The sequence below is a fragment of the Vanellus vanellus genome (assembly GCF_965231255.1).
Source record: "Vanellus vanellus genome assembly, chromosome: 1".
NCBI classification, from domain to species: Eukaryota; Metazoa; Chordata; class Aves; order Charadriiformes; family Charadriidae; genus Vanellus; species Vanellus vanellus.
In genome coordinates, this window is record NC_138905.1 from 37411452 (window position 1) to 37426127 (window position 14676).

The 14676-nt window shown below is 46.7% G+C and overlaps 1 protein-coding gene across 1 annotated transcript in view; it reads right to left on the bottom strand.

The window, feature by feature from the left end:
- PPM1H (protein phosphatase, Mg2+/Mn2+ dependent 1H) overlaps positions 1–10352 on the bottom strand; it is a gene marked incomplete at its 5' end in the record, with an annotated part of 138456 nt that extends 128104 nt beyond the window's left edge. The window contains one exon of the mRNA XM_082479664.1: positions 10117–10352. Coding sequence (XP_082335790.1) covers positions 10117–10352 — 236 coding nt within the window. The remainder of the gene's footprint in view (positions 1–10116) is intronic.
- Between the last annotated feature and the right edge of the window lie 4324 nt (positions 10353–14676).

Genomic DNA, 14676 nt, shown 5'->3' on the forward strand with positions numbered 1-14676 from the left:
TTCTTCTCTTACTGTAGCAGAAAATCACCATGGAAAGCATACACATGATGGTACGTGGTTTCCCATTCTTTTTCCCACCCTATCTCCCTGACATGCTGCAAAGCTGACCATCCTGAGCCATGATATCAGTGTCATTATCACTGCCTGCAAAGGAGCCTGAAGAGCATTAAAAACAATCAGTCAAGATTGACTATAGCTCATGGTAGCACTTCAAAAAGAAGGGGGGCTGGGGGGTGGGGGGGAGGGGGGGAGACTGGAAATGGCTATTCACCTTTCAGCCACAGTCACCACCAGGACCCAGGACCTGCTTTCACAAGAAGCAAAGGCTCAAAGTCTGCAGGATCCTCACTCCAGCAGAGGAGATGCCTAGCAGAGTTAAAAACAACCTGGCATTATGACTAGTGAAATCGATGGACAGACAGACCTCCCCATACCAGAGCAGAGAGAGGTCAATGTAATGCTGCTCTCTTTCCCCTTGGGATCCAGACCCATTTGACTCCTGCTCCTCTTGGGGATGGGGACAATTTAGGAGAAGCATTGTCATAGCCATCAAGACCAGGGCCACCCTTGATATCAAAGAAAAGAAGGAAGGAAATTAATTGAAGCTAAACACAGATTATAATCACTGCAGTGAATGGGACTAACATCTTACCATTATGATTTTTTTTTCCTTTTTCAAAAAATATATGCATTTTCAGTTCTGTCAAGCCAAAGGGTCTCCAAGGACACAGTGCTGCCCATACACCCTGTAGCTCAGCAGCCCTGGAGTCCCCCAGCAGACTCTCATCCTGTTAAGCCTCACCATGTTGAATACAGATCCCAAACAAGGAGTGAAGCTCCAGATTTGCCACCCTGCTTCATGCCAGAAAGGCCTACCCGCCACAGCACACTGACAGCTTTTTTTTTTTTTAATTTTTTTTTTTTTTCCATCAGCATGAGTGCTGAGTCATGCACAGGGTCCATATTTTGGCATTCCCCAACTACGTGTTGCTCACACCCTCTCTGCTCAGAGCCTGCCTCCAACCACTGCACTTGCCAATGCTGGATGCCTCAGCTCGGGGTTATTTTTCTCCTTCCCCTCTCAGACTCCAGCAATTAAACCATGCTGTGATCAAGAAACAGAGATGTCCCTTAGACTGGCTTTACTCCAGCATGGCTTGCCTTTGAAGAAATACTGGGTGCAGTATTTAGAGAACACTAAACTCTGCAGACAAACATTTGCCTTATGTACAGTATTAGGGGGAGGAATCATACCTGCCTCCAGCCATTTTATGAGCTTCATCTGTTGAACAGCTCATGCACCATCAACCATTTAGCACCCTGCCACTTAAAACCACACGTACAGCTGGCAGTGTCTACTAGATGGCAAGCATGCCGCTGGATGGGGAAGCTGGGCAGGAGGCCTTAACGGTGAAGCTGGCCAAATGGCTGCAATGGACCTACTAGCCACCTCCAATGTGCTTGAGCCTCTGTGACTAACATGCAATAAAACTCCCACCCTGTGTCTGTTGGATTTGGGGATGTGGAGGGGACTGACCCAAGCTGGGACTTCTCTCACCAGCTGTGCACTCTGAGCACTTGAAACCATGACCCCTTCTACTCTACCTAACCTATGAGCAGGGAAACCACTCTGGATAATACCGTGTATCATAGCTGGCCATCCCAAACATACACCCTATCAGGTAAATGTAACTTGCCAAATGGAAATCAGTTCTTACAAGTCACCTTCTTCCTTCTGTTTAACGGGGAGTGTTGTGGTTTGGTCTGGACTGACCACTGAAATGAATGACAGATGCTCTCCCCCACCTCCCTCTCCAAGGAGAGGAGGGAGAGAGAGAGAAAGGGACTTTTAAAAACAAACAAACAAACAAAAAACCTACTTTAATGAAATATTAATAAAACAATAAAAATAAAACAATGAAATATATACAATATATAGAAAGCCATATTGAGCCCACAGGATGATGATCACATCACCAGCAAGCACTGGGAAAGTCCCAGACCGGACTCGGTGATGGACGGGAACTGGATTCCACATCTGGATTCAGGAATGCATGGATAAGAGTCAAAGGCAGACAGACAGAGTCCTCCTAGGATGCCGGCCACTGAAGAAAGAGGCTGACCACTTTGATCCCTCAGCTTTTATACTGAGTATGAGGCAGAGGTGATGGAATACCCTGTTGGTCAGTTTTGGGTCACCTGTCCTGTCTGCTCCTCCCTGCAGGTGCAACACCTCTACGCTTTTCCGCTTCTGACCCTCCAACAGGGCATATAACAAAGTTAGGTGGCTTTGGCTGTTAGAGCAGTAAGTATAAGCAAGAGCCTCTTTGTATACCATTCCTTGGGATAAATTAGAAACAATCAGGTCTTATCACTCTAAGAGCAAACAGTGTCAGGACAATATGCTGTTAATTTCAGAGAGTTCAGTTAGTTAGAAGAGGCTTAGCTGCAAAGTAAAATTACTGAACAGAAAATTGGTTCTGTTTTACCTCAAACAAGGACAGAGAGGAGAAAAATAATCCTTAAGACACTTAAGAGGCAACAAAATGCAACATTAATATTGAGCTGCTGCTGCCCAGTAGGGGTGTCTTGCATTTCAGAGCAGTGAGTTCAATCAGAACAGAAATCCAGAAGAGAAGGGATAAAGATCCTGGGTAGGTGTGATCCAAGAGCCTCTATCTCCCCCCAAAAACACTGCTCCAGCACACATGCAGCACCTACTTCTACCCCAGCCCCGCACCACAGCAAAATGACCGTGTCTGCTCTGCCCAAATCCACCAAAAATGTCTCCCTCCACTCATTAACAGCGCTCCCCTACTCCAAGTCTCACTCAGGACGCAGCTCAACACAGAGCTGACTTAACCTGTCCTTAAACCCACAAACCATATTTCTTCCTCACGTGATACACAGATCCCATCACAGGAAGGACCTGTGCTTTGCAGCACTGCTTCTTTTCAAGGTCTACCTGAGCACATTTCATTTGATCACATTCACAGGCTCCAAGCGGTTCACCCTGAGGGGCACAGACCTGTCAGATTACTTTATAGCATGATGATAACTCCGCCAAACCATTCCCACTTACACTTTTCCCAAGCGATGCAGCTGCATCTAAGGCAAACGAAAAAAGCTGAAGTGTTTGCAGGTAACATCTGCCGACTGCCACAAGTGCCAGGGCCAAAGAAGGCTGCCTGGGAGGACACAGCCACCCCCTGGTTTCAGAAGAAGGGGCCATGCTCAAGCGAGCTTTTTAGAAACACAGGAGACAGCACTAGCCTTAAGCCTCTGGGGGACTAGCAATACAACACAGCTTAGAGGGATGAATTTCATACTTGCCTCGTTAGGAATCACATGTGTGGAACTCAGAGTACATTAAAAATACTAGAGCACATGATTTACCCCCCCCCCCTTTTTTCGTCCCCCTTTTTTCTCCTTTTCCCCCCATTAGTTCTAAGACATCAGAGACCACATAGGAAACGCCAAGCACACAACAGCAGAAAAAACAAGTGTGTCATCCAAGCACGGAACTTTAAACTCAGGATTCGTTCTCCACATTCGTATCAAACCTCGTGCCAAAGCTTATCCGCATTGCCTTGGTTTCTTCACCTGAGGAACCAGAACATTTACACATGTGCATTTTTCTCCAAGATTATTCTGAAATCATTATTTGCAAGACACTTGGCAGATTAGAGGCATTACATAAATATGAGATGCTATAGTATAAGCTCTTACACAAGGAAAGGGATTTCTGAAGCTCTTAAAACTATCATGAGGTTTCTGTAGGCTGTTTTATATGAGTTCAGGCTTAAACAAGAGTCTGGCAATGTACATTAAAGTTAACATAACATTATGCATAGAAGAATAATTCATACACAGGAATAACGTTTAGTCGTCTTTGGGTATACGTATGGGATTTCAGGTTTTAGCTCATTCATCAGGTCAGTCCTGTGTTCAGAACTACAGAAAGAATAAAGAAACATAATTTTATCCAGACAAAAAAAAGTGGAAACAATTTTTTAAAAAGTTTAAAAAGGAAATTAATTTCTTATTTCTGTGTACTTAACCTGAGAAGGCAGCCAAACAGAACAAGATAAAAAAAGGTATTCCTTCTCCCAGGCGTACCATCCTCCTGAAATTTGTACCAAACAGAATACATACAAGAAATGTGTTTACCGACGAGGTATGAGTCATGCTCCCAGCTGACGGTTAGAAAGACTAGCTCCCAGAAATGAGAATAACTTTCAATTCACAGGAGCATGACTACCTCGTTACCTCCTGTTAATAGGAGGCAAGGGGGATTAGAATAAGGCATCAGTAGTTGCAAGCCCTACGCTCCCCTCCAACAACAACATGTTGTCCAACTCAGGACAAGCAATTTCTGTGCTGTGGTTTACTTCATCTCACAGAAGTGATAAGCTTTCACCTGCTTTGCATTGTTATTACAACACTTAACATTTGTATAAATAGTTTGGTCTAGACAGAACATATGGATGATGCTTAGTCATATGGTTTAGTTTTAGGTAGTCCTGCGAGAAGCAGGGAGACTGCATGATCCTTATGGGTGCCTTCCAACTTGAGATAATCTAGGATTCTATGAAAGGTACTTCAGGTGGAAAAATACTTCTGTGTTATCTTAACTCACAAAATCAACATACTTCATGTTGATTCTGCCAACCTAAAACTTATGATCACTGAGAAAGGCTGGAAATTATTTTAATAAAAACCTCCAGTCAATTCTCACGAACATTCATTTCCTACAAGCTAAGTAACACAGCATGAGAAAACATGATGCAACATCATCAGCCTTACAAAGCAATGAATACTTAAAGCAGAAAAAAAATATCCATAAGCTTCCCCCCATCCTTTTCATTTTTAACTTAAGTTATTGCTGTAACAACGTGCCACTGTACTAATGCTGCTGAGGGACACAGTCATCATACTTCACCTACAACTCTGCATCCATTATGGGTCACTAGTCACCACACCACAGAGAAAATGTAATTGCTACTGTAGGCCTGCAGAGCAGAGAAACCACAGTGTCTCTGAAATGTAACATTATGGAAAACAAGCCTGGACTTTGTGTCTCATCAAACAAAAGGCACCGCTGGGATAATAAATTGACATTATAAGCCAAGAAACACACACACCATGAAAGTCGAGTTTCTGGCTCCCTATTATAACTTGGAACTGCAAAGCTATCTAAAGGGTCATACAGAAATTTTTAAAAAATGAATAAAAAAAGGCAGGCAAAACTGTCCTTTGCATAAGGTCACAGACAATATAAGATTACGACTTTCCCCATTTCCCTTAAATGTATTTAATAGTACCTTTTGATATTCTCCAAAGAGACTGCAGAAAGGTAACAGTAAAGAGAGGAAAGCATGTGATACAGAAGCAGCTAGCTATGGTCTCATCCCCAGGATTCGTACAATTTAGAAAAGCAATTATAGTACTGAATTCTGGACTACCAGGAATACACATTCAAAATAGCTGGAAAATGACTAGTCTTGTTTTTCTACCACAAAATGCTACTCAGTTGCAGTTTCCCTGCAACTCCACCAGCATGAGCAGCAGGCTAGTCCTTTGTCATTTGCAAATTTAGCATCTATTTTGTCGTACCATATGTAGTCCAGGGAATTCAACCAGAAGAGGAAGGTTCTGCTTTACCTTGTTCATCTTCTACTTTCACAGGGGGGGGGGGGGCGAGATAAAGCAAAAGAGCAAAAAGTGAAAAATAATGTTCTGGGCAGAATTTGGATGCAAGTGAATACCATCTGAGTCATTTCACGTTATATGCTCCATCTATGCTACTGCTTCCACTTTGCCAGTTACTTTCAGAGTTTAACGCAAGGGCTGAGGGCAGTTTAGCAGAAGCTCTGCAGGGAAGAGGTCGTACCACACTGAAAACGGCACAGAAAGGGACGAGAGAAGAAATTTCCCTCCCAGGAACAGGACAATCCAAGCAGAAGCTCAGAAAACAGCTCACAGCTCAGGCAGGGAAAGGTCTGGAAGAGCCCTGCAGCCCCGAGAGCACAGCTGCCCGTGGAGGGGAGTGAGGGCAACAAGTAAATAGAGTGTCAGGCCAGATCCCCACCACCCCACTTACTCAAATAAATCACTTAACTTTTTGGACCGCAGCAAATCTCCTTACTCCTCTGGATTAAAGGCAGACTTAAAGGAGTATTTGTTAACAGACTACCCTCTCCTTGGGTCATTCCTGATACGTATCAGCAAGCAACATGCAGTAAAACTAAGTTAAGGGTGCCCTTGATTAAAAAGTTTATTTCTAAGTAAAACGATACCTTTAAAAGACTAGTAAAAAGCTTACTGGATGTGGGATACAATTTTCATTTTGCTTCTATGGAGTTTGACAGCCATCAGAAAACCGTCTGTGGTATAAGAATATCTCTTTGCAACATCTACCAGCCTTTTACCATCCTGTAGCATGAGGTGAACTGAAATTCAAGGTCTCCGGTCTTCCACACAAGGGAGAGACATCAAGAGAGTCATTTTGAAGACAATTTGCAGGCTGCTCACTGACTAAGGAAAGCCAAGTCCCTATGGAATTCCCACTGAAATTTCAGGAAGCAATGATGTTTTATCCCAGCATCAAGTATGTTTTTGAAGATTTAATTTACCTGCCTACATGCTTGGCATAATGATCACACTATGAAAACAGGGGAAGCTAATAATAAAAAATAAAGGCTAATTTACATTCACTGCATAATACCATAGAGATAAGTAGGTAATTTTAAAAATAAGTTAAAATATATGACATGGATGAGCAATATTGCAAAAATATCTATTACAAAAAAAAGTTCAGGATGAGAGAGGCAAGAAAAAGAGAAGGAGAAGCAGTGCTTGTTCCAGGGGAACAAGTCAGATGAGCAGGCATATACCACAGATGCTAAGGAAAAGAAATAGTCAACAGGGTGGGCTTCTTCATCACCACCTAAATTAGTAAGAAAACCCTATCACCAAGAGTCAAAGGAACAAGAGGAAGTCCCTGAAAAAAAAAACCCACATATTTTGTGGACTCAGACTGCTTTAGCCCTGCATGGGAACAAGGTCTACCCAAAACACCTTCTCCAGCTTGGATGAAACACTGACATGATGACATTGAGGAGCTCCATTATCATCTGTAAACTGACATGTTTTACAACTAAAGAACATCAACATTGCAAATGCTTTCCTGAGCCAAAGCCTCCAGGTGATCTGTTCTCAGAGCCAAATTTCCTCCTAAAGATAGTGAGACAGATGCTGGTGCTGGGTGTGGAGCATAAATCCACCGACTCAAACCCTGCTGTGTGGACAGCCCATGACATCAGGGCAGACATGATAAAGGTGGCACGTGCTCTCTCCTTTCACCTTCTGGGCCAAATCTCCTCCACCTTCTAAGTCTGCAACAAACCCGTACTTAACTTCAAGAAGTAAAAATGTCAGTGCACTTCCGCTGATTTGCTGCAATGTGGAAACATGGGAAAAGAAATATCTGAGGGAAGCTGGCCCTGGCAGCATTGCGGGTACAACACGTATATTCTGATTCCTTCATATCAAAGCAAACTAGTAAAATGTGAGTTAAATAGCTGACCTTTGTATTATGTCACAAGCTCCTTGTGAGGACACCAAACTTCCTCCTAACATTCTTGCAAGTGCTTACTTGTACTGTAACAAAAGGCAAACATTGCTCTGATAGTTTCCTTAATAAAGACACTAACAAAACGCTAAATAATAGCATAAAAGTACTTCACCCCCTGCTTCATCCAAGCAAACAAACTTCAGACTATGTATAACAGTAATTGGAGCTTCCTGGTATTCTTCCATTTCTTTTCTCTATATAACTCAAATGCATTCCAAAAGGAAAACAGGTATTTTGAACATATACCTTCAAGCAAGTCTTGCAATTATTTTCAGAAAGCCTGGTAATAGCACCGTAGGATTAAAAAAAAAAAAAAAAAAAAAAAAAAAAGAAAGTCTTATTTGGCAAAACCCAACTTTGTCCCTATTTCTTTCTTTTTCTTTATTCATCAATGGCTGTTGCACTGCTCTGCCTTTGGAGGACAATGTCATTTTGGTAGCACTGCTTTCTTTTTAAAGACAGCAAGCATTTTGACATCTTCTGGTAACAACCAAGCACCCCATTTTGGAAGATCATACAGATGTTTCTGGGAAGAGCCTGATTAACACTTTCACTGGTTCTCTCTAAGACGGAGTAACTTTCACTGAGCTCTGCTTTACCAGCACTGGAACCACTAACTGCACTGGAAGGGGATGAGACAAAAGAAAAAAAAAAAAGAGAAAAAGCAAAAGGCCAACCTCTGTTCGCATAGATAACAATAGGAACTGAGAAAGCTGGTGCCTTTTTTGTGCCTCCCAATTAACCAAACTGCTCAAAGGTCAAAAAAATAACAAGTATATGAAAGCGATCCTGGCGTGTTCTTCTCCTTTCATGATCACCATAGCCATTTACTTTATCTCCAAGCACTCCCTCACAGGTTTCATCTACAGGGTGTACCTGGGCTTTCACTTTCTGGCACCCACGTTTTTCTTCCCCAACAGTCTCAGGCAAAGCTTGTGGGCAGCAGTGGATGCGCATACCTGGGAGCCAGAGAACCTCCCTTCCACTTTGTCACCAACTTGCAATTACAGTTACTTGCTGAAAGCCACAGCACCTCATGTAAGCTATAAATAGCAGCACTTAGTTGCTTTGGTAAAGCACTGCTTTTTAAGGGACTATTATAGTAGCAGAACAATTAGAGCTTACTTTTAAACATTTAAACTTATAGTTCCCAGGGAATTTGCTCAGTAGTCTATTCAATTCTTTAATAATCTGAAGAGAACAATCCAATTTAAAATTCCTTAAATCTCTCTTCCCATTTCAGTGTCCCCAATGATGTAACAACCTTTTAAATAAAGCTAGTGATTGCTCATTAACAGCATGAAGCCTTCACTGTAGTTTCTGCAGTACCTTCGCTGGGAATTCATGGATGCCTGAAGAGACAGTGCTCTACAGCAAAACGGCATGTAACTTGGAAGAGCTCGTTTAGTGTAACTTTTGTAATCTGCGAGTTGGTAGCAACATGGATGGCCAGAAATGTTCAAGGCTTTGAGAGTGCGGCAGAGAGAAACCAAATCCCGAGTCCTGCTCCCAGTATCAACAAAGAAAAAAACACGTGTGCTGATACAGGAATGAAGTGCAAGGACATGCCTTGCCTCTGCAGCTACTCCCACCGCCAGCAGGATGAGGATCTGCACCCAAACGAACACTGCTCTTTGCCTAGCTGGTATTTAAGGTGCTGCACGCAATCACTTAGTTTGCTTGGGCTCAAGGCTACAACCAGGTCCCGACCAGACACCACCTAAAGTAAATACTATGAGTGAGTCAGAGTAAAAAAATGCTGGGAAAGCCTAGTTTTGGGGTTGGCCAATGGATTTTTCTTTCCGTTTGGAGCTCATGTTCCTCAAGCATCCCCCCGAAACTGGAAAGCGCTTGGGCAGCGAGCGACCAGCTGCCACCAGCGAGCCTGAGGGCTGCCGGGTCCACAGCAAGGTGCCCCAAACCCCACACGTCTCGCCACTTCTGGACAGCGGGAAGCACTTCACACACACACAACCCCCAACCCGGGTTTCCCATCAATGGCCCTTTTCATTCCCGGGTCGGGAACGGAGACAGTTGTTCACCAGCGGGGTCTCTCCATCCTCGGCCCCCGCGCCCCTGGAGCTGTCAGGGCGGGCAGAGGAGCCCCGGCATTGCCGCCCCTTTCCCATCCTTCGCCCGCACCGGGTACCGACCGCTTCCGCCGGCACTTGACCGTTCGCATCCTCGGCCTCCCAGAAACGAGCGACCCAGGTGCAAAGCCACGGCCGGGACGGGCACACGGCGCCTCGGATACCTTCCCCTCCATCCCAACCCCCCTACTTTCCCCGGCTCCCGCTGCCCGCGGCGCCGCGCAGGCCCGGGACGGCGCCTCCGGCAACGCCGGCACCGGCCGCGGGGGGGAGGGGGGGGTCACCCGGCACCGCCGCCGGTGCGCCCGGGAGCGGGGTCAGCCCGGCGGGGGAGGGCGGACGGGCCCGGTCGCCCTCCACCTGCCCGCCGCAGCCGGTGTCCGTACTCACTCGGCGTAGCCCGTGGTCCAGGGCAGGCGGCGGGTCTCCTTGCTGAGGATGAGGATGGGGCGGGCGATGTGGTCAGCGGAGCACTCCACCTCGTCCGGCGACAGTCCCAGGAACTCGGGTCTCCCGTAAGGGAAGCGGAGGGGCAAGTCCGCGCCGCTGCCGTGGTCGGCGCCCGCGCTGCCAGCCATGATGCCGCCCATGAAATTGGCCACGGCGGACTTCACCCGCGTGAGCATAGTACCCCCGCCGGCGGCGGCGGCAGCGGCAGCGCCGATACCGCCGCGCAGGGCGGGCAGCGGGGAGCCCCGGTGGGCAGCGCTCCTGCTGCGGCGGCAGCGGCGGCGGCTCCGTCAGCCCCCGCCGCGCTTCCGCAATGGGGGTCGCCGGGCCGCGCGGAGCCGGGCGAGGGAACGGAGGGCTCAGGGGCAGCCGCGGGGCCGCGGGCTCATTGCAGCAGCGGCGTCAGGTTCCCCCCTCCCGGCGCGGCGCTGGGTGAACTCAGCCCGGCGGCGGCAGCGGCGGCTGCTGCTGCTGCTGCTGAGTCATGTGATAGCGAGGCTGGATTTGCCCGGGCGCTTCCTGCTCCTCCTGCGGCACCGGCGGGCTCCTGGCACACGCCGGGCACGGGCGGCCGCCGCCCCCGCCCACCTCCCGCGCCGGGGAAGGGGGAGGGAGGAAGGGGGGACGGACGGACGGAGGGCCCGCGGCAGGTGCGCGGCGGGCGGGGCCTCGGCGGGGCCGCCCCCGGCTGCCTGCAGCGGTGCGGTGGGGGGCTGGGACCGGCGGGCGGTCCTGGCCGCGGCCACCTGCGGAAAGAGTTGCCCGGTCGAGGTTTCACGCGGAGTGGCTCGGGGGGTCCCGGAGCGCTGGGGAGGTCCGTTACCGGCGCGGGGGAGGTGGTCGCCGGCGGTGCCCCCGTCCCTGCTGCCCCCGGGGCTGAGTCCAAGCGGGACGCTCCGTCGCCAGCCCCTGGCGGAGCCCCCTGGTGCGGTAGGACACGGCTCCCGCTTGAAGGGTTCGTCATCCTTCTCCCCCTTAATTGTGTCACAAGTATTTTTTTTCCTACAAAATAATTTGCTATTAAAAAAAATAATTATAAGTACCCTCACCGTGAGGGCGGGCCAGTGGCGGTGGCCTACAACGAGCCCCGGGGGTTGTGCCTGCTGGCTAGCCAGCAGAGGTGCTGGGGTAGCCCCCTGGGTGCCTCTGCGCACAGCCGGTCCTCGAGCAAGAGGGAAGGGACAAGCCTGAATACCTTCAAATTTGAGGGCATAGAGGTTTTAACCCCTCCTTCCCTGGCTGTGTCATGTTGACCATGTCATACTCTTTCACGTCAAAACTCGGCAGGTCTGCCCAAATGCACGGAGAGGTTGCGGGTTTGGGTGTGCCGAGCTTTGGCAAAATAGGGGTGAGGGAAAGGTAGCTGGAAGATGTAGGAAGTCCATCCTCTCTAACAAGGCTGTGCCTGCGCCCTGTGATACTGCAGTGCTCCTGAGAGCTGTAAGTCTCACTGAAAGGCAGCGTGACCTGTGCAACGGAGCAGGTAGCTGGGAGAGTAGCACGGTACTGGGACTTCACAGGGAAGAGCTGGTTAGTCATCATGCGTGGCTAGTGGGGATGATCTGCTGTCATCTTTCTGGCTCGTACTGGGAGCCAGCTGGCGTACCACTGAACACGCAGTTACAGCATTGGAGATTAAGCCCTGTGAGCACGTTCGATTTATGGTTATTACACAACTTCTTGGGAGCGGAGTTCCAACAATGCCTGTGTTTGCTCCAGGTTCCTTGTGTACAGATGTGAGAAATGTAACGATGAAGCGACGCTTACTAGTTTTTATGATAAAGCTGTCTATTAATAACATCTACAGAGCCAAAAGTAGATTAGTGAACAGGGATGCTAAGAGTGTGTTAAGTGCTGCTTGAAGTAGAGTTGGAAAAATATCCACCCCAAATTAAACATTATAGATATGCCTCCTTTGGGAGGAGGTGGTTATTTTTCCTGTCTCTAGTTTAGTCGTTTCCAGGGCTGATATTATAGATATTTTGAGGAACAGTAAACCTCTCAGATCAAAAAATACTTGACGTGACTAACTCACCATTTGATTACAATATAATGGAAACCTTGTAGTTCTTCCTTTCATGCACTTCTGTTTACTCTGTTTCCTGGTTACGCTGCAGAGGTTGTTACTTTAAAGAAAATATGTTAAGAAATAAAAAGAAACTAAAGACTTTTTAAATTCAGAGTTGGGTTTGGTTTGTTTGTTTGTTTGTTTTTTTCCACAGGCCTTGTGTCTGGGTGCTGTAACAAGCAGCTGTTCATCCACATTCACATGTTACAGGGGCAGACAAGCCTGAGGTGGTGGGATTCCCAAAGCCCCCTTGGCTACTCTACTCGGTGGCCTGAACAGTATTTGATATCTCTGGTCCCAGTTTGTTCCCAGCCTCTTCCACCCAAAGGCAATCTCTTTATACTCTCTTTTGTCTGCTGGCTGGCCAGTGTTTTTTCATCAGACAGGCACTGCCTCGTTTCCCTCACTACTACTTTAATGGACCTGCCCTCTGGAGAAGACAGGACCAAGAAGAGGGTCATGAGCAGAACTTGACACATATCCTGGAGAGGCTCATTTTTTTCTGTAAAAGTAGAGCCCCTCACAGGTTATCAAATATACTCCTGGAGAGGCTTCACCAGCAGACTAAACTTTGCATTTTATTTGACCCAAAGACTTAAAAAAATACCATTGACTAAAACTCAGAAAGAGAGGATGCAGTGTTTGTCCTCCTGCCCAATCTGCGGTCATCACTTGGCACAAAATATGAGGGAGAAACGTAAGGGAGTATATATAGGCTTGTTAGAGTTTAAATTATTATCTCTGCAAGATGACAAGGAAAAGCTCAGATGAGACATATAGGGAGACAGCTTAACAGCTCACCACTCAAAACAAATCTGTGTGCTGTTTGAAATTCTGTGGACGCTTGCCTCTGGCACAAGAATGCTGTAAGGATACAACAGGTATGATACGGCCTCTTCATACTGAAAAGTACAGAGACGCTTTGATTTCAGTTCTCTTTGGGAAAGAAGATCATGTTGTAGACTTTTGAGTCAAAGGTGAAGCTCACTTCTCAAAGGAAGTAATGAGCAGGCCTGGCAGATCTCAGCAAGTTCCTCAAATCTCCTAGCCTGCAGTCCATCTGGTCCAAGCCAGACATTTTTTTTGGTGATGGGTAGGCCTCCAACGGTTTGGACGTTGACTTCAAATAAAATTTTGAGGCTGAATTCTCTATGCAAATATTTGAAAATTTACTTTGTGTCCTTCTGTAATCCCATGACTAATGCAAAGGAGAGATGACAAGTTGGATTTTTTAAAAACGCAAACATATTTGTGATATTGGGATAAATATACTTTTCTCTCTGAATGGCTAATCACACCGTGGAACTAGTGAAGTTGCGTGTGGGCCAGAAACACATTCATATGAGCTCTTTGAAACATCTGATTTATGTTATGCCACCTTACCATGCATCATATTCAGCATTCAAGAAATTCAAGTGCATTTTAACCATGATGAAAACAGATTTACACAGAGAGTACTCTAAACTTTTACACAATGATAGAGTAATTCTGATTGGAGATGACTTCTGAAGATCATGTGCTCCAACTTCTTTGTTAAATCAGGGTCAAATTTAAAGTTATATTACATTGTCCAGAATCTTGTCCGGTCAAGTTTTCAGTATTTCCAAGGATGGAGATAGCACAGCCTCTCTGGGCACCAGTTCAAATCTTCAACCAACCACCCGAGAAAATTTTTTTCCTGGTACCTATTTGGGATTTCTGTTGTTGCAGTTTGTGTCTGTTGCTTCTTATCACCATTCACCTCCACGAAAAATATGACTCTTTCCTCTCTCTACCCTTTTATTAGGTAGTTGTTCTCCCCCTTAGCCTTGCCTTCTAAAGCCTGAACAAATCCATTTCTCTCAGCATCTTCTTGAGACAATCTTGATGGCCCACTGCTGGTCTCACTCCAGTAGGTCAGCTGGGGAGCCCCAAACTGGACACGATACTCTCACTAGTGCCATTTAGAAGGGTACAATCACTTCCCTTGACTATTCTTAATACACCCCAATATGCGGTTAGCCTTCATCACTGCAAAGGCATGCTGGTGGCTCATATTCATGTTGTCTACCAGGTCCCTCAGGCCCTTCCCTGCAAAGACGCTTTCTTGACAGTCAGCCCTCAGCATGGGTTTACTCCATCCCAGCTACAGGACTCCGCATATGTTCTTGGTGAACTTCAGGAGGTTCCTGTCAGCCCATTTCTCCAGCCCACTGACATCCCTTGGAGTGGCAGCTGTGCCCTCCAGCTATCAACTCGTCCACCACAACCTGGGGGGAAGGACACAAATACCTACAGTCAATGAAAAACTCACAGCTATCAGAGGCTTTCTCTCTCGCGCTCTCTAAAAATAAAAATATGTAAATATACTATAAGCATATAAATATACTGTTTATGTATTTCCGCCTTGCCAGCCACTTTCTAAAGAACTGTAACAAAATTTACTTTAAAAA